General features: G+C 35.1%; 2 protein-coding genes across 2 annotated transcripts; both read left to right on the forward strand.

Moving 5' to 3' along the window:
- The first annotated feature begins 7,028 nt into the window (after positions 1-7,028).
- LOC110464878 (cilia- and flagella-associated protein 157-like) lies at positions 7,029-15,168 on the forward strand. Its single transcript, XM_021520331.1, has 10 exons — positions 7,029-7,246; positions 8,389-8,510; positions 8,940-9,089; positions 9,607-9,760; positions 10,180-10,447; positions 11,933-12,063; positions 12,562-12,712; positions 12,831-13,036; positions 13,384-13,591; positions 14,148-15,168. The coding sequence occupies exons 1-10, from the start codon at positions 7,092-7,094 to the stop codon at positions 14,331-14,333; spliced, it is 1,731 nt and encodes a 576-aa protein (XP_021376006.1). The 5' UTR covers positions 7,029-7,091; the 3' UTR covers positions 14,334-15,168.
- A 3,204-nt stretch (positions 15,169-18,372) lies between these two features.
- Positions 18,373-26,512, forward strand: LOC110464880 (cilia- and flagella-associated protein 157-like). Its single transcript, XM_021520334.1, has 10 exons — positions 18,373-18,590; positions 19,733-19,854; positions 20,284-20,433; positions 20,951-21,104; positions 21,524-21,791; positions 23,277-23,407; positions 23,906-24,056; positions 24,175-24,380; positions 24,728-24,935; positions 25,492-26,512. Exons 1-10 carry the CDS (start codon positions 18,436-18,438, stop codon positions 25,675-25,677), a joined length of 1,731 nt encoding a protein of 576 aa, XP_021376009.1. The 5' UTR covers positions 18,373-18,435; the 3' UTR covers positions 25,678-26,512.
- Positions 26,513-26,798: the final 286 nt, after the last annotated feature.

A 26,798-nucleotide genomic window follows, 5' to 3' on the forward strand; every position in this document is an offset into this window, starting at 1 on the left:
AGGTACATGACCACTTGAAAGATATATCTAACTCCATTTCGCATGTCTTACTGTAAATATCATTCGTATGTGCATTAACTTTCTTGCGTGTTTAAAACTTTGAAAGTTTGAAGTTTAAGATTAACAATGTTTTGAGCAGGATATGCACGGGGATCCTTTGTAGAGTGGAATTTCTGTACCATGACCGACTCCAATGCCTCCTCGACACAATATGACTGGCCTCCCGGGGACTATTGTATCATGAGATATGACGGAGTGTGTCCATCAGGTATCTCCTCCCGGGGACTATTGTATCATGAGATATGACGGAGTGTGTCTATCAGGCGTGTCCTCCCGGGGACTATTGTATCATGAGATATGACGGAGTGTGTCTATCAGGTATGTCCTCCCGGGGACTATTGTATCATGAGATATGACGGGGTATGTCTATCAGGTATGTCCTCCCGGGGACTATTGTATCATGAGATATGACGGAGTGTGTCTATCAGGTATGTCCTCCCGGGGACTATTGTATCATGAGATATGACGGGGTATGTCTATCAGGTATGTCCTCCCGGGGACTATTGTATCATGAGATATGACGGAGTGTGTCTATCAGGTATGTCCTCCCGGGGACTATTGTATCATGAGATATGACGGAGTGTGTCTATCAGGTATGTCCTCCCGGGGACTATTGTATCATGAGATATGACGGAGTGTGTCTATCAGGTATGTCCTCCCGGGGACTATTGTATCATGAGATATGACGGGGTATGTCTATCAGGTATGTCCTCCCGGGGACTATTGTATCATGAGATATGACGGGGTATGTCTATCAGGTATGTCCTCCCGGGGACTATTGTATCATGAGATATGACGGGGTATGTCTATCAGGTATGTCCTCCCGGGGACTATTGTATCATGAGATATGACGGGGTATGTCTATCAGGTATGTCCTCCCGGGGACTATTGTATCATGAGATATGACGGAGTGTGTCTATCAGGTATGTCCTCCCGGGGACTATTGTATCATGAGATATGACGGGGTATGTCTATCAGGTATGTCCTCCCGGGGACTATTGTATCATGAGATATGACGGGGTATGTCTATCAGGTATGTCCTCCCGGGGACTATTGTATCATGAGATATGACGGAGTATGTCTATCAGGTATGTCCTCCCGGGGACTATTGTATCATGAGATATGACGGGGTATGTCTATCAGGTATGTCCTCCCGGGGACTATTGTATCATGAGATATGACGGGGTATGTCTATCAGGTATGTCCTCCCGGGGACTATTGTATCATGAGATATGACGGGGTATGTCTATCAGGTATGTCCTCCCGGGGACTATTGTATCATGAGATATGACGGGGTATGTCTATCAGGTATGTCCTCCCGGGGACTATTGTATCATGAGATATGACGGGGTATGTCTATCAGGTATGTCCTCCCGGGGACTATTGTATCATGAGATATGACGGGGTATGTCTATCAGGTATGTCCTCCCGGGGACTATTGTATCATGAGATATGACGGGGTATGTCTATCAGGTATGTCCTCCCGGGGACTATTGTATCATGAGATATGACGGGGTATGTCTATCAGGTATGTCCTCCCGGGGACTATTGTATCATGAGATATGACGGGGTATGTCTATCAGGTATGTCCTCCCGGGGACTATTGTATCATGAGATATGACGGAGTATGTCTATCAGGTATGTCCTCCCGGGGACTATTGTATCATGAGATATGACGGGGTATGTCTATCAGGTATGTCCTCCCGGGGACTATTGTATCATGAGATATGACGGGGTATGTCTATCAGGTATGTCCTCCCGGGGACTATTGTATCATGAGATATGACGGAGTATGTCTATCAGGTATGTCCTCCCGGGGACTATTGTATCATGAGATATGACGGGGTATGTCTATCAGGTATGTCCTCCCGGGGACTATTGTATCATGAGATATGACGGGGTATGTCTATCAGGTATGTCCTCCCGGGGACTATTGTATCATGAGATATGACGGGGTATGTCTATCAGGTATGTCCTCCCGGGGACTATTGTATCATGAGATATGACGGGGTATGTCTATCAGGTATGTCCTCCCGGGGACTATTGTATCATGAGATATGACGGGGTATGTCTATCAGGTATGTCCTCCCGGGGACTATTGTATCATGAGATATGACGGGGTATGTCTATCAGGTATGTCCTCCCGGGGACTATTGTATCATGAGATATGACGGGGTATGTCTATCAGGTATGTCCTCCCGGGGACTATTGTATCATGAGATATGACGGGGTATGTCCATCAGGTATGTCCTCCCGGGGACTATTGTATCATGAGATATGACGGGGTATGTCCATCAGGTATGTCATCATACGCAAATTCATTCTATTCTCCATCAATCGTAATCCTTAATTCTTCCCAAAACTTAATACTCAACTAATCAATCTCTTTTTTTCCCATATCTCCCCAATTATCACAGGTTTCCTCAATCCCGTACCATTGTATAAATCAGCCTTGAGGTGGTGAACGGTTACTCGCTAGTATATCATTCTCGGGACGTGATTTCTTAAGTTTATATTATTTTTTTCATATAATAATGACGGCATGTAACAATGATTTGTAACAGATGGGTATCAGTGTCCATATCAAAATCAGTCTCCACATTAAAAAGTCTGGTCCGCCTTCGTCTTTTAAATATTAACAAGCGATGTTGGAAACCTTTATTTTTTATATATTTATAAACAATAAATTGTTCAAATCAGGCATAAAATATAAGCCACTGCTCTATTCATTCTAGTGCTTTCTCTTCTTTACGAATTTCATCTTCCCTGACTTTTTGAACTCATCCTAATAATGTGTTCTCCCGACTCGGTTCAGTATCAATATCCTTTTCTGGAAATAATCTGTATTTACTTGTTTATTGTACTTTAGCATTCGATGAAGGCAGTATTTACTGGGATGAGGAAAATGATGATGAATCGATCAGACCAATGTCTGGAATCTTACCGGACGGACATTTTGACCGTAACGCATACATGATTTTCTGCTGCAGGTATGGTATGAAATTAGTTATCGCATTGCATACTTACTAAATGAGAAAACCATGAAATCCTAGGTAGTTTCCTGACTTATGCATGTTATATGTACTCACATGCTGTACAGCATTTGGCTGGTCAGAAGGAATCTATTTGTATTATCTAAATTAATAATATATTAATAACAGTTATATGTAAATTATTATTTAGTTATAGCAATTCTATATAATTTTCTATCTGCCATAATTTGTTATGCTTTACAATTTACTATTGCTAAACTAAGAAAAAAAATATACATGCTATTTTTATTTTTATTTATAAGCCTTTCAAAATATTCATAATTAAAAATATTACCTTTTCGTTACAATTTGCACATTTTCCTGTAGCGGAGAAATATTGGCCCTTATCCTATAACAGCACAGGGACATTTTTTCTTTCGTTTACGATCTCGATCATTTATGTCGGCAAAAATAAGACCTGGATACATTTTTTTACAGAAATGATGGCAGCACCACGAACCCAATCACCTTACCGACATCCACGCCGTTCGTGCTCTTTATGTATACTTTGCTTGAATATCAAAGTGATGTCGACATGACGCCACAGATGGACTATACAATCTTTGAAGATGAAATGTCTAATCATTCTGACAGTTCAAGTGGTCAAGTCCCGGAAACAGTTGGACCTCCAAACTGGACCATATATTACTGCTACTACTCTCTGTGACACCGATATGAGATGATGTTAAGAAAAAAGAGAGAATATTGATTCAGAACTGCCCTGTAGTACGACAGAGACACCCTTCATTGATGACAGTATCCAACAGTAGGCTGGCAACAGGTAGTGCATACATGTTACCTTCATTACTATCGATGATGTATCGTTTCCTATTTCAATGATCAAGTTCCTTAACCTCATAAAAAAAAGAAACGGTCATTGTACTAACAATACGTTATCATTTTTAGTGTTTCATCGTAAAAGCAATTTCGTTTTCATTTTCATTTATAACTCTATAGCATGGATTAGCTTAATTCGCCAGTTTGTAGGACTTGTTACATTACGACGCCATGGCATTTTCTTCACCTTGACAATAACTCCTTTGTTTAGAATGGGATATTATTGTTAGAAAAATGACAAAGAATCGCTTTTTTGTTTGTTTAGAATTTCAAGCAATGAGCTAAAAACACAAAGACCCTGAGCATAAAATGATTACTGTTAAAATGTTGTATGTATAATGCATGTATGGTTAGGACGATGATATTGGTATTTTTCCTTTTTTCACAAGTAGACTGATATCTCGTGGCAATGATGCATAGGATTATAAGCTTATATAAAGTAATTGATTCATAATTGATATAGACATAAAGTTTGGCATATTGAAATGGCATTGATTTCATAATGTAAAAGTTCATTTTGTAGACTTCATTAACATTAATAATATTAAGTTTGGACATTCATTTGATAATTACAGTCTGGTGCAGCGGGAGTTACTTCCCATTGCCCATCAAATTGAACACCGGTAAGCCTCCGGTCTGGTACCTTAGTTTCTAAATATAAATGGCTTTTGTCATAAACGTTGGTCGCTCGCTTTTTCTACATATAGCGTGGTTGCATTGTTATAAAACATTTACACAGTACTTTTGCACTTAGATGTATTTTTCTTTTGAACAAAAATGTAATTTCCAGTAGTCAAACGCTTTTCACAATGAATTATGAACAGAATTTAACGCATCACTGGTGATATACCTGTCGGTTGGATGATCATGTACATATAGTGCTCCTGACATATGTCGTTAGTGACAAGATTTACTGTCCGTGGACAAGAAATTATAGTTTGCACTTGAAGTGATTGAATTCAGTAACATGCACACCCTCTCATACGTATCCTAATAAATGACCTCCTGTTTTCAAATAGTTTTTCGTTCATGTTAATTTTGTCTACGTGTTATTAACGTATGGAGCATGAGGTCAGAATATTTGACTCATTCGCATCCAAAATAACTAAAGGCATTTAAAAAAAAAATGTTGACTGGTATTTCGCTTTCGACATTTTTGCAATCTTGTGTGTAAAATATGAATATTATACAACGACACAACTGGCTTTTTTCCAGTTTGATTACATTCAACTGTCCGAAATCATGAATAAGTTACAGGCTCTATGCATCAAATATATCTGTGTTTAATTGGAAATAAAGTAACTGAGAGCCAGCGTGTTGCTCTCGTTAATAATATATCCGTACGTCTAGTGCAGGTCTGGGATTGAGAAAACAATATACCTGCTGTTACCCAATGCATGTATCGTAAGAGGCGGCTAATAAGGAACCCCCTGCAGAATAAGGGATTTGCTTTTGTGTCCTCTATTTTGGACCACGAAAGCGTTCAAAATAAATTTGCTGCATCCATTGCAACATTTGGGATCTTTATATTTCTCTCTACTTTTAAGTACCTTTTGTTTCCTAGCGCATTGCTTGGCAACACCTCACTTTTGACTGTCACGTTGAACGTTCGCCCAGGTGAGGAAAGCAATAGGATCTGTTTCCGTGCCAGGACATATCAATGTCCTTAAAACGGCAGTTGTTATTCCCTGCTTAACGTTTAGCATTTAGGGTAATGGCAACAACTGGTTTATCCGTTGTTAGGATATTGTTACCGGGCGAAATGCTGTGATGGGTGCCTTCGGCAGGGTATCTTAGTTAGACAGCACTATGAAATCGGCATCAGATCCGCGCTATCACACGGAGGCAAGTACACCAACATACCCTGTCTCCGGCACACACACAAATGCACGTTTACACAACACACATGGATGTACGTCCTTAAATTATCTTAGTTGTTAATAGGACGTTAAACAAAATAAAACCAAACCAAACCTGGTCAGTCTATTAACGTTTTGTCTCCTAGCATCACCGAGAAGTCCTGTAAGGACGAAACAGACGTATAATGCAGTGTTTATCATTTTTAGCCTTTTAAAAGTTCTATCACCTGTGTGTGTAAGGGTCATCTTTTCTAATATTTCACCATAGGGATTCTCGTTCCAAAACGCGTATCCATTGGTTCATACACATTTAAGTTGATAAACATTCTTTGTTGTAAATCTTGAAGGATAAAAGAATCATGTTGTACAATTATGTAAAGTTTTTCTCCAAGTAGGATATAAAGTATCATTCTAGTAATTCACATTTAGATTTTTTTTCGTTTTGTAGAAAACATATATATGAAAAAAAGCAAGAAAACCAAAACGATGTTATAACATAAAAAATGATTAAATGGTTTAAGACATTGATAAACTTGATAAATAACTATGTTGGTATGTATTGCGTGTTCTTGAAAAAGGAAAATTCTCATCATTGACTCATTGACTAGAAGAAGCAAACGATACGATATTGTTTGTAAACACCATGGCGATCTATCGCAGTATAGCGCCCGATCAATGTGGGATAAACCGGAAAAAATGAGCATTAATTGCCACGGGATAAAGACACTTTGATAGTAATAGGGTATTTACAGTTTTTACAGTTTATAGCTTACAGTTTATAGCTATAAACTGTTACGTAACTAAACGTACAGATAAAGGAGGTATATAATATACATCTCAGTTCGAAATAACGAAGTGCATTTTATATATTGTGTATAAATATCGAATGCATAATCATGCACAAACAACAACAACAATGTAGAAAATATGACGTTAATTAGTATAGTCTAATAACACTGATAGCTAGTTGTAGGATTCCTGTGCGTCGGGTATTTAAACCATACTCAGGATGTGACCATAAACAATAGTACCCCGAGATTGGTATCGTTATAGAGTTGTATAAACTTATGTCCGTGCTGACGCATTCGTCAGTCTACATATCTATTACTATATGTACCCGTCCTACCATATCCCTGGTGTTCTTTTTATAGCCGTAGCTAAGGAATCCCCGCTATTGTCTAAACTAGCCTCTGACAATTAAGCTTGATTGGACGTGTTGTATACACCATTAAACTGTAGATCGACGCCATACTTGATTTGGTGTTTGTTGTTGTAGGAACTCATTTGACTACAAGAATTTAACATGCCACCGAAGAAGAAAAAGAGTGGAAAGAAAGGGAAGAAGAGCGGAAAGTCTGGACGTGGGTCACCGTCTAAAATGTCCGCAGACAGCGTCAATGATATGTCCAAAGACTTCATATTTATGCAGATTAGGGATTTAGAACTTCAGCTGATGAAGTGAGTGCATTTCTTTATATACACGTACATTCTTGTGACGAAGTATAATGTAAAATAATATTTCTATAGGCCTAGACTCGGCTTTAGTTAAACTCCTCAATTTATTTGAAGAAATGTAATTTTTCCTTATCTGTTAGCTTATGTTGTTTATTATATTTAGCTTTCTACTTATCTGTCTGTTTATAAAACATAGTGGGATATAATACATATATAAGGGACTTATAACAGATCTAGTCACATGTATTGCTCAGTTGTCACTTTGACTGTCTAAATTGAATTGAATAAAAATCAAATTGTATTTACTTTCTATTTCGTCACAGCACTCATCTAACATAAACAAAGACTACAATTATTTATTGAAAACTTAATAAAAATTAAGCACGACAATTATAATAATCAAGAGGGAATTCAAAATAATAATAAAAACAAAAATAATGAATAATCGATTTCATTAATTAATCTATTGTTTCATGATGCATGCCAAGTTTTCGTTAGTTGATGGTGCAATGGAGACCAGGTACTCTGGAAGTAAAACGATTCATACCCGCTTCACCTGTGTCACCCGTTATATTTATGTATAGCCACCTAAGACACAGACAGCGTTTGTTTTACGTTTAAAGACAGTTGTATGCCATAGCTTATAAAATGTTGTATATTATTATTGTTATGTATCGGGTATAGATGACAATCGTGTTTTTCTGTAATGTAGATAAGATTCATGCCCTTAATAGCCTTAACAGGTTAAATAACAGTTTAAATAACTTTACAGGTAAACAGGCCACTTAAATAAGCCTGAATCAGTAGGCTGTTACGTTGCTAGATAACCAGCCTTTTATAAGCAGTTGAAATAAATAATATTCACAAAAAGGCGAGTGGTTTTAACGGATTGAATAAAAAAATCGTTTTATGGACTTCTTATTGCTATAATATACAATCAAAGGGGTGAAGTTTGTGTATGGTGTCGTCAAACATCTGGTACAATAGCGTAATAAGAAGAATGTTTTTGCTTTAAATGAATGAAACAATTAGTCGCAAATATGGTTGCTCTTAAATCTACTGAGATGTAATAAGATATAACCAATATATGCAAATGTTGAATGTCAGTTCGTCTCTAAATATCAATGTATTGATTGTTCTACAAGATATCAAGCTAAATCAGAAGAGCTAGAGAAAAACCAGATTGTGCTACAGGAAAAACACGATGAAATGGCCAGAGAAAACGCCGACATTGAAAAGTTCTTCCAGGGACAAGATAATGAAAAAGGTATTGACTATTCCAAGTGTAATTGTTTAACTGTAGCTATTTTTCTTCAGTAATTCATCTGCTGATTCATAGGTTTAGATTATTTTGACGAAGTCGTACATTTTATATCATCTTGTACAATTTACCATAAAATACTTTAACACGAGAAGAAACATAACATTGATGTTTTAAGTCTAAAATATCAATACATTTACGACATTCGATCAACAACAAATATTATAAAGTTGGAACATTCTTTGCCAAAACAATATCTGAATTAATAAAGCAGAAATAGAATATTGAAAGTAATTTGAAAATCTAATCCTCTATGTTTTTTCCCTTTGTCTAATTACGTACACATTGTATTGCCTTGTAAAAGCAGCATAACGTTGGGAGTAGGTCTTGTTTCTATTGATAAATTCAGATCGCATTGAATTTGGTAATTCACAGAACAGGAGAAGGCCCTGATCATGGAGGAGATCAATGGTGTTCAGACGACTCGCGAGGAGGAGAAGGAATGGGCCAATGGACAGATTGACCAGATCCGTCAGGACTTCCAGGACACAAAGGAGAGTCTTACAGCAGAGAACAGCCTACTCAGTAATATTCACATTTCACACATTTAATCCAACACCTACACATTTATCAGTAAACTTTTCTTAATCACTACTTGTAAGCATAACACAAATATTTTTATAATTTCAAGTTGAACTTTTGCCTTGCGTAGTTCTTTTTTTGTAAGCGAAATTGAAATTTCATTGAAGTCCCTTTGTCAATTTTGACCATTTCGCTTCCTCGTATGGACAGTCTGTATAGGTACGCTTGCATTTCATTGCACCAGTAATGCTGGATCCAGACTCAAAATCGATAGGTCACATCTATCTCTACGATGATGTATCGTCATATGTTTAATTATATACAATATTGTACTGATTCAGAAAAAAACTTCTAATCCGTGTATTTAATTATTAATCATATCACGTTTTGAAGGTTCAATTGTTCATAAGGTTAAATACAAAATATCTGATGATTTAAAATGAGTGTTGCGAATAGAAATGGATAATAAGTCGGAATTTTGATTTAAGGATATTAATAATGATGTGAATTTCTTAACTAGGTCAACAACTGAATGACTTAGAGGATTTTAAATTGAGGAAAGAGGAACGAATAGATATGGTGGCAGCTATGGAGGAGCATATGCGACAAAGTGACGAGGACCAGAAGGATATCATAGAGAACATCCGTCTAAAGGCCATTGTTGATAAAGACAGGTGCAGTTTAGAAATGAACAACTCATTCATACTTCATACTAACATACACTAGTTACAGAAAGGTCTTCTTCGTTAATCTGACTTCTGAAATAGAAACATAGCGTTTAGAAATTCAAACTGATTTCAGTTTTTAATAATGTTAAGTTAAACGACAGTTAGAGAACAAGACAAATAACAGAAGTATAACGTTTTCATGAAAATGCACGTTACAAAATGACCAAACCAATCTGATTAAATTCGTCGGGCGTCGGGTGTAGAATAGGATTTAAATCCTGGGTATAAGAGGGTATTAGAAGACAGATTATTTTACACTCAGGTACAAATACAGAAACAACAATAAAAAAAGAATTTATTGTCATCTGTAAACTCAATTCATTGAAGATATGCCAAAACATGATTATACATTTTTTTTTATTAAGATTGAAAAAAGAAATGGTTGACCAGGTGAATCAAAGAGCTGCAGATTTTAGAAAAGTTTCTAACAAACAAATGGCCGAAACGACAAAACGAGCTATTCGGGAGAATGTGTCAATACGAGGGGAGATAATCCAGACCTCAGACAAAACTGTGGAACTAATGGCAGATAACGCAGAGGTTCGCGCACGCGTAGAGGAACAAGAGGAGCGCATCAAGATATTGGAAGAAAGAGAAAAAGAACTTGCTAAGAGTAATAGCAGCAGTGTAAAGGTAAGTAGAGCAATATCCGCCTTGCTGGAACAATCCCATAAAAATGAGCATAAGGAAAGAATAATAAAACCCAAAATTGAAATAATGAAAAAATAAAATGACAATGTGCTGAGTAAATTCCTCCCGCAAAAACGATATCTCAATTTATGTACATAGTTTTATTTTGACCGCCGAGACATCCTAATATGGCAAAAACTAATCAAATACATTTATACAAACACAAATTGTATCAATCACAAGCAAACATGAGATTTTGCGACAACAGGCATTGTTAAACTAACCCCGCAGTAGCAATAAATGCATCGCAAAATATGGTATTCACGTCAATTCAATTGAAAGGCATGAATGCACCAACAAACAAAGACATGATTGATCCTGCAACATAGAAGTCAGTTGGTAATGTGAAGTATACGCCCTATATAGATGTGTCGCTAACTGTACAAGGACCAAGTCGGAAAAATATAATAAGATTTATATCTGGAAATGTCTTTGCCAATCAGAGGTTACTGCAGCAATCGTGAATTCTCAAAACTTATTCGACCTGATATATATCCCAAAAAATATGAAGTAAGTCGTCCAAATAACACTAAAGGTACGCTTACAACTGTTTCGGTTTAACCGAAAACAAAGCTAATTCAGAAACTCATAAAATGTACTCCATATGTGCTTCTCTAAGAGCCCATCTAGTGCAAACAGAGTCAACATTGTTTTTCACACATAACATGCATTATCATAGATGCTTTCTTATGAACAATCTTTTTTACAATATGCAAAATAGACCAAAAAGGAATAGCTCAATGGAATTCAGTCTATCAAACGGCCTTTGATTGGCTGAAATGTATCGTGTCATGCTTGGCTATGTTTGTGTCCGATAGAAAAAAGGAAACCTACAGTAGCATCTACCCATGAGCACTCGTGACAAATTGCATTGTTTCTGAAAGGTATTATTGTTGCAACAGAGATCATTCCACGGGTCTTCTTCAGAAAACGACGATTTGTTCATCGTTTCGCTAGCTTACATATTCATACGGAACAACTTGGCTAACTTAGCAAAAAAAATAAAATAAATAAATAAATAAATACAATAGGGCTTGTGTTTTTTTCTTTAATATTAATTAAATAATCACAAATAAATCAGTTACAAAAAATAACACGTAGAAGAACGATATGGCATATGCCGCAACCAATCGTTATTCATATGGTATACAATTTGTACTTATAAACATAGATCTGATCAAATGATTTCTGGCAGAGCCTTGCATCAACGGGGTATGTCTTTTTACCACACCACATTGCAAATTTTCATCAGGGCGCAATAACACTATAGTGAACCAAACCGGCGTCATCGATGTATTATGAAACAAACATAAACTATACAAAGCATGCTGAGTTTGCTTGATGATCAAACTTTCAATCCTTTCAACAGCTAGATATCTTTGAACAGCATGTCAGTCATTATTAATTAAAACAAAATTCATTTATCAGATAATAAAGATGCTTAAAGGCAGGAGTCAACACATGAAGGAATTGCTAGAGGAAATGGAAATGCGAGATCATGCCTTCCAGGACCTGGACGGTGATCGTGCTATCCTAGTGCCCCAAGTAGAGGCTCAGAGGTACGGTTATCATACTCATCACATTAAACACAGGTATCATTCATTGATACGAATAGTAATTGCTAAGTTAGTTAATCTATTCATGCTTAAATAATGTTATGTGTGTGGGTATTTTAGTACCACTAACACTGTGACGTCGTTTCTGTTGTTAATCTGAATTCTTGTTTTTATAAGTCTTGCAATAATTTGTATATTTCATTTATTATAATATAATTACATATGTAGATATGGGTGTGTCCTTCAAATAGCTTGACGTAACTCAAACATATCTTCATACAAAGACCGAATTCTGCGAACTATTGCAGCACATGATTCTGAATAAAATCGACATCAATATTGCTAATGCACCCACTAAAACACTAAATAATCTAGATAACTGACTACCTAAAACACTTTAAGTATAACAGACACATATATGGTATATCAAAGATATACTTGAAAATTATGCAATCTTTAAAAAGGATCATAACAAGTTTTGGAAATCCGTATGATTTAAAGGTTGCACAAAGAACAGCTCATCAATGACAACAAACGTCTGAGGGAGGAGATACGAGATGTGAAAGGGAAGTTGAGGAAGGAAAACCGTGATATGTTGAAATTAGGCGAGGTCCTCAGTAACGCTTCTAGTACCATCAGAGAGGTGCTCACGGTAAGTCTTACTGAATTTCCAGTCAAATTAATGTAAGCACTCTTCCTGTAATTCATAATTAAGATAAGAGCGTGGCCACAGACAAGTTGTTTTAATTTATAAAACCGTTATTTTTCAGAAAGAAGCTGTCACGGGAGCTGTTACTCCTGTGTACGGAATGGAAGAGGAAAACGAAACAGATCGCAAAAACGCTTTATTGGAAGAGCTTCTTGGGATGGTTACCATGGTGACCACTCCCAAGTCTGGAAAAAGTAGTCAAGATAAATACAGAATACGAAAGAAGAGTGCCAGTGAAATACCCGGGAAAAATTCCTTGAAACGAGGGTTAGTAGTTAGCCTATTTTGAACGTTGTCCAATCTTATATAAGCTGAATGAACATCTTGAAGCATCGTATCTTCAATAAGATTAATCGGTTTGGAACTAATTTTGAATCAAAATTTTTACTTTATACACAAATTAAATCGTAAATTGTTGGTTTTTAGGGTAAAACTTTGATAATACGTGTTCCATCGTGATTACTTCACAGCTATTGATTGTAGTTTTGATCTGTGAATATAATGCACGCAAATTTATTGGAACGTGCTAATCAATAATGCAATTCTAATAAAAAGTATATTGATGCTGTAAGACAGTACTATTGATTCACATGACCTTTTAACTTTGTATTTAGCGCACTTCCGGTTTCGCCGATAGCCACCAATAACAAGGGCACATTGTTTCATTATCAGCCTGGAGACTTGGGTATAATTCCGCGTCCTGCAAATCCAATACCTACCAGTGTTGATAAGATGCGAGTTAAGTCAGCAACCACTAGGCTAGGAGAACTCCGCAAGATGCTCACGAACTCTGTGGGTGTACAGACAGTGAGTGCACCGAAGGTAATTATGGCTGACTCCTAAGGCATGTTCTATCGGTTAAACAAAATTGACATAAATGTGTTTACAAAATTAAATGAAGCTAGGTTCCGTTATATAGGTAAATGAATGTGACATTTTTTTTTTATTTGATATTTTTGTTCTCTTGACTTATACAATATGGAGTTCATTTCATAACTCGTATAACCGGTAATAAATGTGTTGATGATGTATCGGATAAATTGCAATTGATATGTATGTATATTTTCAACAAATTGTTTTGTTTATGAATAATGGGATTAACATCAAAACGTAATCAGGTAGCACGGCCTTATTTTCGTGCTATCTAAAGTTATACGAGGAATTAGCAACATGACAATATCAAGCCCTATAATCAACATCACGTTAAGATAAATTTAAAGTTGATCTCCCACATATTAACGTATGTTAAGATCAGCTTAAATTGAGTTTGAGGCTAACTCAAAGTAGTAGAAATGATGTAGCCAGGCCGCTTGAGTACTGAAGTATGATAGACTGACATGATATATAGATACCTGACTGTTGCTATCATTGATTCCAGGCTTTGTACTACGCTGACCACCTCCTCGACAATGTCACTCCAAGACAACAACAGACTTTACTACACGACCAGGGACGGGAACACTCTCGGGATCAGCTCAGGTCACGTGGTACACCTATTGGCAATGCCGGCCCCATCAGCCCAGCAAAACGGATGCTTTACGGAAAGGGCTACAAGATTACGTAACCAACTTCACTATCCATTTCAAATCCATTCTTATAAAGGTTTTCACGTATGAGGTAGATTATTACGATATAAGTATGGTTAAACAGAAAGGGGAAATAATGTAACATATAAACTTTAGCTCCATGATATAACAATAGTAAAAATTTGAAATACAAAATGTAACTTAAAATCTGTTCCGGACAGTTCTGTGCTGATTCCTTGAATTTAGTTTCAGAATTTCATTTTAGTTTAAACTTTAAAATAATCTTTGGTCTTACTCGACTTCATACTGACTGTTTCCTTGCTGGTATACATGTCATGCTAACTGATGTTATACTATAGACATTGCTGATACATGACATTATGAATTGGTCTGATTACTCTTGTCTTACGTTTAAGTACTAGGAGATATGCACATTCTAGCCGGCCTTTGTCGTGCGGCAACATTGAAATGTATATAATAATATACACACAAAGCATCTCTAACTTATGAATGAATTATTTATAAATAAACGAATTCAAATCTTGTAGAATGTATATTGTTCAATTGCAATATTTTACTTTATTTTACTTTGTGTTACTACATAAGTATCTTGTTCATGCGTAATTCAATATTTTCGATAGTAAATCCGTGGAATAAGCCCACAATGTAAAAATTGTACAGAATATATTACCAACAAACTTTCTGAATATAACATTTTCCTCATGATTTATTTAAGTTGTTTGGCATTTAACTGAACCAATATGAAATTATAAAATTATTGTTTTCTCATTTAGACTCTCATGATAATATCAGACAAGCGTGGATTCCTTGTGTCAATAAAATTCATCAGTTTGAAAAAATGTAATATCAAAGTTTTACTTTAAACATTAACGTTTAATACGTACATTGATGGGGTATAAAGTAAAACTTTGATATACAAAACAAGTTTTATGGTGTTTTTCTCCAAAAATGAAAGTTTTTAGTTGTATTTTCCTAAATTCTGCATGTAATGTAATGATTCTTTTGAAATAAGAAAAAAATGGACTTATGTCAGAACGTGAAGGCTTATTCTCATATCGGAATATAGGTCGATGTTGAAAATAAAAAAAAAAATGTGAAAAAAGTAATTTGCCGTTTTTGCTTCGGTTTCTTGTTTACTTCAAATTCAAAATAGCTACACTCGAGCAAAACGTTCTCTGTACAAAAGAAAGAACCCCGAAAATATAGGCTTGTTTTGTATTTTGTCCAACAATTTTAATGACTCATTATTTCTCAAGATATTGACGTACAACACTACGCTTTTTATTATCCAGTTATATATACATGATAACCAACAAACTATCCAGCGGCATTAGACATGTTTGCAGTTCTGTTCTGAATTCTATAACTTGAAACGTAAAGAAATGTGAGAATGTTTATCAAGGGTGTACTGAGCCTTTAAAAATACGCACCATGCTCGAAAGAGCAATGAAGTTCATCTGTAATAACACTTATTGTCGATTAGTTAAGCTGTTACATACAATATAGGTGTGCAACTATTTATTTAATTAATGACTTACAATATTAAATCAGTAATACACTTTGAGTCAAACTTGTCAAACGACAAACCTGTTTCACCTCTGTATACTGAGGGTTATACGTTATCCTTTGCTTGTGACAATCGATATATCACCTGTATGAATGTCTTTTACATATATTTGCACATATCCTATCGTTATGTACAGTGAGAAACATCTTTTAACAGATATTAGCACACACCTAATCGTTATGTACAGTGAGAAACACCTTTTAACATATGTAAGCACACACCTAATCGTTATGTACAGTGAGAAATACCCTTTAACAGATATTAGAACACATCTTATCGCTATGTACAGTGAGAAACACCTTTTAACATATATTAGCACACACCTTATCGTTATGTACAGTGAGAAATACCCTTTAACAGATATTAGAATACATCTTATCGCTATGTACAGTGAGAAACACCTTTTAACATATATTAGCACACACCTTATCGTTATGTACAGTGAGAAATACCCTTTAACAGATATTAGAATACATCTTATCGCTATGTACAGTGAGAAACACCTTTTAACATATATTAGCACACACCTTATCGTTATGTACAGTGAGAAATACCCTTTAACAGATATTAGAATACATCTTATCGCTATGTACAGTGAGAAACACCTTTTAACATATATTAGCACACACCTTATCGTTATGTACAGTGAGAAATACCCTTTAACAGATATTAGAATACATCTTATCGTTATGTACAGTGAGAAATACCTTTTAACATATATTAGCACACACCTTATCGTTATGTACAGTGAGAAATACCCTTTAACAGATATTAGAATACATCTTATCGTTATGTACAGTGAGAAATACCTTTTAACATATATGAGCACACACCTTATCGTTATGTACAATGAGAAATACCCTTTAACAGATATTAGAATACATCTTATCGCTATGTACAGTGAGAAACACCTTTTAACAGATATTAGCACATACCTTATCGTTATGTACAGTGAGAATCACATTTTAACAGATATTAGCACACACCTTATCGTTATGTTCAATGAGAAACACCTTTTAACAGATATTAGCACACACCTTATCGTCATGTTCAGTGAGAAACACCTTTTAACAGATATTAGCACACACCTTATCGTTATGTACAGTGAGAAAAACCTTTTAACAGATATTAGCACACACCTTATCGTTATGTACAGTGAGAAACACCTTTGAAATTCCAGGGGTGACGCTCACTTACATTCTCNATCGGCATCAGATCCGCGCTATCACACGGAGGCAAGTACACCAACATACCCTGTCTCCGGCACACACACAAATGCACGTTTACACAACACACATGGATGTACGTCCTTAAATTATCTTAGTTGTTAATAGGACGTTAAACAAAATAAAACCAAACCAAACCTGGTCAGTCTATTAACGTTTTGTCTCCTAGCATCACCGAGAAGTCCTGTAAGGACGAAACAGACGTATAATGCAGTGTTTATCATTTTTAGCCTTTTAAAAGTTCTATCACCTGTGTGTGTAAGGGTCATCTTTTCTAATATTTCACCATAGGGATTCTCGTTCCAAAACGCGTATCCATTGGTTCATACACATTTAAGTTGATAAACATTCTTTGTTGTAAATCTTGAAGGATAAAAGAATCATGTTGTACAATTATGTAAAGTTTTTCTCCAAGTAGGATATAAAGTATCATTCTAGTAATTCACATTTAGATTTTTTTTCGTTTTGTAGAAAACATATATATGAAAAAAAGCAAGAAAACCAAAACGATGTTATAACATAAAAAATGATTAAATGGTTTAAGACATTGATAAACTTGATAAATAACTATGTTGGTATGTATTGCGTGTTCTTGAAAAAGGAAAATTCTCATCATTGACTCATTGACTAGAAGAAGCAAACGATACGATATTGTTTGTAAACACCATGGCGATCTATCGCAGTATAGCGCCCGATCAATGTGGGATAAACCGGAAAAAATGAGCATTAATTGCCACGGGATAAAGACACTTTGATAGTAATAGGGTATTTACAGTTTTTACAGTTTATAGCTTACAGTTTATAGCTATAAACTGTTACGTAACTAAACGTACAGATAAAGGAGGTATATAATATACATCTCAGTTCGAAATAACGAAGTGCATTTTATATATTGTGTATAAATATCGAATGCATAATCATGCACAAACAACAACAACAATGTAGAAAATATGACGTTAATTAGTATAGTCTAATAACACTGATAGCTAGTTGTAGGATTCCTGTGCGTCGGGTATTTAAACCATACTCAGGATGTGACCATAAACAATAGTACCCCGAGATTGGTATCGTTATAGAGTTGTATAAACTTATGTCCGTGCTGACGCATTCGTCAGTCTACATATCTATTACTATATGTACCCGTCCTACCATATCCCTGGTGTTCTTTTTATAGCCGTAGCTAAGGAATCCCCGCTATTGTCTAAACTAGCCTCTGACAATTAAGCTTGATTGGACGTGTTGTATACACCATTAAACTGTAGATCGACGCCATACTTGATTTGGTGTTTGTTGTTGTAGGAACTCATTTGACTACAAGAATTTAACATGCCACCGAAGAAGAAAAAGAGTGGAAAGAAAGGGAAGAAGAGCGGAAAGTCTGGACGTGGGTCACCGTCTAAAATGTCCGCAGACAGCGTCAATGATATGTCCAAAGACTTCATATTTATGCAGATTAGGGATTTAGAACTTCAGCTGATGAAGTGAGTGCATTTCTTTATATACACGTACATTCTTGTGACGAAGTATAATGTAAAATAATATTTCTATAGGCCTAGACTCGGCTTTAGTTAAACTCCTCAATTTATTTGAAGAAATGTAATTTTTCCTTATCTGTTAGCTTATGTTGTTTATTATATTTAGCTTTCTACTTATCTGTCTGTTTATAAAACATAGTGGGATATAATACATATATAAGGGACTTATAACAGATCTAGTCACATGTATTGCTCAGTTGTCACTTTGACTGTCTAAATTGAATTGAATAAAAATCAAATTGTATTTACTTTCTATTTCGTCACAGCACTCATCTAACATAAACAAAGACTACAATTATTTATTGAAAACTTAATAAAAATTAAGCACGACAATTATAATAATCAAGAGGGAATTCAAAATAATAATAAAAACAAAAATAATGAATAATCGATTTCATTAATTAATCTATTGTTTCATGATGCATGCCAAGTTTTCGTTAGTTGATGGTGCAATGGAGACCAGGTACTCTGGAAGTAAAACGATTCATACCCGCTTCACCTGTGTCACCCGTTATATTTATGTATAGCCACCTAAGACACAGACAGCGTTTGTTTTACGTTTAAAGACAGTTGTATGCCATAGCTTATAAAATGTTGTATATTATTATTGTTATGTATCGGGTATAGATGACAATCGTGTTTTTCTGTAATGTAGATAAGATTCATGCCCTTAATAGCCTTAACAGGTTAAATAACAGTTTAAATAACTTTACAGGTAAACAGGCCACTTAAATAAGCCTGAATCAGTAGGCTGTTACGTTGCTAGATAACCAGCCTTTTATAAGCAGTTGAAATAAATAATATTCACAAAAAGGCGAGTGGTTTTAACGGATTGAATAAAAAAATCGTTTTATGGACTTCTTATTGCTATAATATACAATCAAAGGGGTGAAGTTTGTGTATGGTGTCGTCAAACATCTGGTACAATAGCGTAATAAGAAGAATGTTTTTGCTTTAAATGAATGAAACAATTAGTCGCAAATATGGTTGCTCTTAAATCTACTGAGATGTAATAAGATATAACCAATATATGCAAATGTTGAATGTCAGTTCGTCTCTAAATATCAATGTATTGATTGTTCTACAAGATATCAAGCTAAATCAGAAGAGCTAGAGAAAAACCAGATTGTGCTACAGGAAAAACACGATGAAATGGCCAGAGAAAACGCCGACATTGAAAAGTTCTTCCAGGGACAAGATAATGAAAAAGGTATTGACTATTCCAAGTGTAATTGTTTAACTGTAGCTATTTTTCTTCAGTAATTCATCTGCTGATTCATAGGTTTAGATTATTTTGACGAAGTCGTACATTTTATATCATCTTGTACAATTTACCATAAAATACTTTAACACGAGAAGAAACATAACATTGATGTTTTAAGTCTAAAATATCAATACATTTACGACATTCGATCAACAACAAATATTATAAAGTTGGAACATTCTTTGCCAAAACAATATCTGAATTAATAAAGCAGAAATAGAATATTGAAAGTAATTTGAAAATCTAATCCTCTATGTTTTTTCCCTTTGTCTAATTACGTACACATTGTATTGCCTTGTAAAAGCAGCATAACGTTGGGAGTAGGTCTTGTTTCTATTGATAAATTCAGATCGCATTGAATTTGGTAATTCACAGAACAGGAGAAGGCCCTGATCATGGAGGAGATCAATGGTGTTCAGACGACTCGCGAGGAGGAGAAGGAATGGGCCAATGGACAGATTGACCAGATCCGTCAGGACTTCCAGGACACAAAGGAGAGTCTTACAGCAGAGAACAGCCTACTCAGTAATATTCACATTTCACACATTTAATCCAACACCTACACATTTATCAGTAAACTTTTCTTAATCACTACTTGTAAGCATAACACAAATATTTTTATAATTTCAAGTTGAACTTTTGCCTTGCGTAGTTCTTTTTTTGTAAGCGAAATTGAAATTTCATTGAAGTCCCTTTGTCAATTTTGACCATTTCGCTTCCTCGTATGGACAGTCTGTATAGGTACGCTTGCATTTCATTGCACCAGTAATGCTGGATCCAGACTCAAAATCGATAGGTCACATCTATCTCTACGATGATGTATCGTCATATGTTTAATTATATACAATATTGTACTGATTCAGAAAAAAACTTCTAATCCGTGTATTTAATTATTAATCATATCACGTTTTGAAGGTTCAATTGTTCATAAGGTTAAATACAAAATATCTGATGATTTAAAATGAGTGTTGCGAATAGAAATGGATAATAAGTCGGAATTTTGATTTAAGGATATTAATAATGATGTGAATTTCTTAACTAGGTCAACAACTGAATGACTTAGAGGATTTTAAATTGAGGAAAGAGGAACGAATAGATATGGTGGCAGCTATGGAGGAGCATATGCGACAAAGTGACGAGGACCAGAAGGATATCATAGAGAACATCCGTCTAAAGGCCATTGTTGATAAAGACAGGTGCAGTTTAGAAATGAACAACTCATTCATACTTCATACTAACATACACTAGTTACAGAAAGGTCTTCTTCGTTAATCTGACTTCTGAAATAGAAACATAGCGTTTAGAAATTCAAACTGATTTCAGTTTTTAATAATGTTAAGTTAAACGACAGTTAGAGAACAAGACAAATAACAGAAGTATAACGTTTTCATGAAAATGCACGTTACAAAATGACCAAACCAATCTGATTAAATTCGTCGGGCGTCGGGTGTAGAATAGGATTTAAATCCTGGGTATAAGAGGGTATTAGAAGACAGATTATTTTACACTCAGGTACAAATACAGAAACAACAATAAAAAAAGAATTTATTGTCATCTGTAAACTCAATTCATTGAAGATATGCCAAAACATGATTATACATTTTTTTTTATTAAGATTGAAAAAAGAAATGGTTGACCAGGTGAATCAAAGAGCTGCAGATTTTAGAAAAGTTTCTAACAAACAAATGGCCGAAACGACAAAACGAGCTATTCGGGAGAATGTGTCAATACGAGGGGAGATAATCCAGACCTCAGACAAAACTGTGGAACTAATGGCAGATAACGCAGAGGTTCGCGCACGCGTAGAGGAACAAGAGGAGCGCATCAAGATATTGGAAGAAAGAGAAAAAGAACTTGCTAAGAGTAATAGCAGCAGTGTAAAGGTAAGTAGAGCAATATCCGCCTTGCTGGAACAATCCCATAAAAATGAGCATAAGGAAAGAATAATAAAACCCAAAATTGAAATAATGAAAAAATAAAATGACAATGTGCTGAGTAAATTCCTCCCGCAAAAACGATATCTCAATTTATGTACATAGTTTTATTTTGACCGCCGAGACATCCTAATATGGCAAAAACTAATCAAATACATTTATACAAACACAAATTGTATCAATCACAAGCAAACATGAGATTTTGCGACAACAGGCATTGTTAAACTAACCCCGCAGTAGCAATAAATGCATCGCAAAATATGGTATTCACGTCAATTCAATTGAAAGGCATGAATGCACCAACAAACAAAGACATGATTGATCCTGCAACATAGAAGTCAGTTGGTAATGTGAAGTATACGCCCTATATAGATGTGTCGCTAACTGTACAAGGACCAAGTCGGAAAAATATAATAAGATTTATATCTGGAAATGTCTTTGCCAATCAGAGGTTACTGCAGCAATCGTGAATTCTCAAAACTTATTCGACCTGATATATATCCCAAAAAATATGAAGTAAGTCGTCCAAATAACACTAAAGGTACGCTTACAACTGTTTCGGTTTAACCGAAAACAAAGCTAATTCAGAAACTCATAAAATGTACTCCATATGTGCTTCTCTAAGAGCCCATCTAGTGCAAACAGAGTCAACATTGTTTTTCACACATAACATGCATTATCATAGATGCTTTCTTATGAACAATCTTTTTTACAATATGCAAAATAGACCAAAAAGGAATAGCTCAATGGAATTCAGTCTATCAAACGGCCTTTGATTGGCTGAAATGTATCGTGTCATGCTTGGCTATGTTTGTGTCCGATAGAAAAAAGGAAACCTACAGTAGCATCTACCCATGAGCACTCGTGACAAATTGCATTGTTTCTGAAAGGTATTATTGTTGCAACAGAGATCATTCCACGGGTCTTCTTCAGAAAACGACGATTTGTTCATCGTTTCGCTAGCTTACATATTCATACGGAACAACTTGGCTAACTTAGCAAAAAAAATAAAATAAATAAATAAATAAATACAATAGGGCTTGTGTTTTTTTCTTTAATATTAATTAAATAATCACAAATAAATCAGTTACAAAAAATAACACGTAGAAGAACGATATGGCATATGCCGCAACCAATCGTTATTCATATGGTATACAATTTGTACTTATAAACATAGATCTGATCAAATGATTTCTGGCAGAGCCTTGCATCAACGGGGTATGTCTTTTTACCACACCACATTGCAAATTTTCATCAGGGCGCAATAACACTATAGTGAACCAAACCGGCGTCATCGATGTATTATGAAACAAACATAAACTATACAAAGCATGCTGAGTTTGCTTGATGATCAAACTTTCAATCCTTTCAACAGCTAGATATCTTTGAACAGCATGTCAGTCATTATTAATTAAAACAAAATTCATTTATCAGATAATAAAGATGCTTAAAGGCAGGAGTCAACACATGAAGGAATTGCTAGAGGAAATGGAAATGCGAGATCATGCCTTCCAGGACCTGGACGGTGATCGTGCTATCCTAGTGCCCCAAGTAGAGGCTCAGAGGTACGGTTATCATACTCATCACATTAAACACAGGTATCATTCATTGATACGAATAGTAATTGCTAAGTTAGTTAATCTATTCATGCTTAAATAATGTTATGTGTGTGGGTATTTTAGTACCACTAACACTGTGACGTCGTTTCTGTTGTTAATCTGAATTCTTGTTTTTATAAGTCTTGCAATAATTTGTATATTTCATTTATTATAATATAATTACATATGTAGATATGGGTGTGTCCTTCAAATAGCTTGACGTAACTCAAACATATCTTCATACAAAGACCGAATTCTGCGAACTATTGCAGCACATGATTCTGAATAAAATCGACATCAATATTGCTAATGCACCCACTAAAACACTAAATAATCTAGATAACTGACTACCTAAAACACTTTAAGTATAACAGACACATATATGGTATATCAAAGATATACTTGAAAATTATGCAATCTTTAAAAAGGATCATAACAAGTTTTGGAAATCCGTATGATTTAAAGGTTGCACAAAGAACAGCTCATCAATGACAACAAACGTCTGAGGGAGGAGATACGAGATGTGAAAGGGAAGTTGAGGAAGGAAAACCGTGATATGTTGAAATTAGGCGAGGTCCTCAGTAACGCTTCTAGTACCATCAGAGAGGTGCTCACGGTAAGTCTTACTGAATTTCCAGTCAAATTAATGTAAGCACTCTTCCTGTAATTCATAATTAAGATAAGAGCGTGGCCACAGACAAGTTGTTTTAATTTATAAAACCGTTATTTTTCAGAAAGAAGCTGTCACGGGAGCTGTTACTCCTGTGTACGGAATGGAAGAGGAAAACGAAACAGATCGCAAAAACGCTTTATTGGAAGAGCTTCTTGGGATGGTTACCATGGTGACCACTCCCAAGTCTGGAAAAAGTAGTCAAGATAAATACAGAATACGAAAGAAGAGTGCCAGTGAAATACCCGGGAAAAATTCCTTGAAACGAGGGTTAGTAGTTAGCCTATTTTGAACGTTGTCCAATCTTATATAAGCTGAATGAACATCTTGAAGCATCGTATCTTCAATAAGATTAATCGGTTTGGAACTAATTTTGAATCAAAATTTTTACTTTATACACAAATTAAATCGTAAATTGTTGGTTTTTAGGGTAAAACTTTGATAATACGTGTTCCATCGTGATTACTTCACAGCTATTGATTGTAGTTTTGATCTGTGAATATAATGCACGCAAATTTATTGGAACGTGCTAATCAATAATGCAATTCTAATAAAAAGTATATTGATGCTGTAAGACAGTACTATTGATTCACATGACCTTTTAACTTTGTATTTAGCGCACTTCCGGTTTCGCCGATAGCCACCAATAACAAGGGCACATTGTTTCATTATCAGCCTGGAGACTTGGGTATAATTCCGCGTCCTGCAAATCCAATACCTACCAGTGTTGATAAGATGCGAGTTAAGTCAGCAACCACTAGGCTAGGAGAACTCCGCAAGATGCTCACGAACTCTGTGGGTGTACAGACAGTGAGTGCACCGAAGGTAATTATGGCTGACTCCTAAGGCATGTTCTATCGGTTAAACAAAATTGACATAAATGTGTTTACAAAATTAAATGAAGCTAGGTTCCGTTATATAGGTAAATGAATGTGACATTTTTTTTTTATTTGATATTTTTGTTCTCTTGACTTATACAATATGGAGTTCATTTCATAACTCGTATAACCGGTAATAAATGTGTTGATGATGTATCGGATAAATTGCAATTGATATGTATGTATATTTTCAACAAATTGTTTTGTTTATGAATAATGGGATTAACATCAAAACGTAATCAGGTAGCACGGCCTTATTTTCGTGCTATCTAAAGTTATACGAGGAATTAGCAACATGACAATATCAAGCCCTATAATCAACATCACGTTAAGATAAATTTAAAGTTGATCTCCCACATATTAACGTATGTTAAGATCAGCTTAAATTGAGTTTGAGGCTAACTCAAAGTAGTAGAAATGATGTAGCCAGGCCGCTTGAGTACTGAAGTATGATAGACTGACATGATATATAGATACCTGACTGTTGCTATCATTGATTCCAGGCTTTGTACTACGCTGACCACCTCCTCGACAATGTCACTCCAAGACAACAACAGACTTTACTACACGACCAGGGACGGGAACACTCTCGGGATCAGCTCAGGTCACGTGGTACACCTATTGGCAATGCCGGCCCCATCAGCCCAGCAAAACGGATGCTTTACGGAAAGGGCTACAAGATTACGTAACCAACTTCACTATCCATTTCAAATCCATTCTTATAAAGGTTTTCACGTATGAGGTAGATTATTACGATATAAGTATGGTTAAACAGAAAGGGGAAATAATGTAACATATAAACTTTAGCTCCATGATATAACAATAGTAAAAATTTGAAATACAAAATGTAACTTAAAATCTGTTCCGGACAGTTCTGTGCTGATTCCTTGAATTTAGTTTCAGAATTTCATTTTAGTTTAAACTTTAAAATAATCTTTGGTCTTACTCGACTTCATACTGACTGTTTCCTTGCTGGTATACATGTCATGCTAACTGATGTTATACTATAGACATTGCTGATACATGACATTATGAATTGGTCTGATTACTCTTGTCTTACGTTTAAGTACTAGGAGATATGCACATTCTAGCCGGCCTTTGTCGTGCGGCAACATTGAAATGTATATAATAATATACACACAAAGCATCTCTAACTTATGAATGAATTATTTATAAATAAACGAATTCAAATCTTGTAGAATGTATATTGTTCAATTGCAATATTTTACTTTATTTTACTTTGTGTTACTACATAAGTATCTTGTTCATGCGTAATTCAATATTTTCGATAGTAAATCCGTGGAATAAGCCCACAATGTAAAAATTGTACAGAATATATTACCAACAAACTTTCTGAATATAACATTTTCCTCATGATTTATTTAAGTTGTTTGGCATTTAACTGAACCAATATGAAATTATAAAATTATTGTTTTCTCATTTAGACTCTCATGATAATATCAGACAAGCGTGGATTCCTTGTGTCAATAAAATTCATCAGTTTGAAAAAATGTAATATCAAAGTTTTACTTTAAACATTAACGTTTAATACGTACATTGATGGGGTATAAAGTAAAACTTTGATATACAAAACAAGTTTTATGGTGTTTTTCTCCAAAAATGAAAGTTTTTAGTTGTATTTTCCTAAATTCTGCATGTAATGTAATGATTCTTTTGAAATAAGAAAAAAATGGACTTATGTCAGAACGTGAAGGCTTATTCTCATATCGGAATATAGGTCGATGTTGAAAATAAAAAAAAAAATGTGAAAAAAGTAATTTGCCGTTTTTGCTTCGGTTTCTTGTTTACT

Source organism: Mizuhopecten yessoensis, unplaced genomic scaffold, assembly GCF_002113885.1.
Source record: "Mizuhopecten yessoensis strain PY_sf001 unplaced genomic scaffold, ASM211388v2 scaffold11039, whole genome shotgun sequence".
NCBI classification, from domain to species: Eukaryota; Metazoa; Mollusca; class Bivalvia; order Pectinida; family Pectinidae; genus Mizuhopecten; species Mizuhopecten yessoensis.

Excerpts from the sequence above, each read along its gene's own strand:
- LOC110464878 (XM_021520331.1), top strand. The coding sequence starts at position 7,092 with ATGCCACCGAAGAAGAAAAAGAGTGGAAAGAAAGGGAAGAAGAGCGGA. Across the intron at positions 9,761-10,179 it reads GCCATTGTTGATAAAGACAG|ATTGAAAAAAGAAATGGTTG; the intron begins GTGCAGTTTAGA and ends TTTTTTATTAAG. Across the intron at positions 12,064-12,561 it reads CCCCAAGTAGAGGCTCAGAG|GTTGCACAAAGAACAGCTCA; the intron begins GTACGGTTATCA and ends TATGATTTAAAG.
- LOC110464880 (XM_021520334.1), top strand. The coding sequence starts at position 18,436 with ATGCCACCGAAGAAGAAAAAGAGTGGAAAGAAAGGGAAGAAGAGCGGA. Across the intron at positions 18,591-19,732 it reads TTAGAACTTCAGCTGATGAA|ATATCAAGCTAAATCAGAAG; the intron begins GTGAGTGCATTT and ends TTGTTCTACAAG. Across the intron at positions 21,105-21,523 it reads GCCATTGTTGATAAAGACAG|ATTGAAAAAAGAAATGGTTG; the intron begins GTGCAGTTTAGA and ends TTTTTTATTAAG.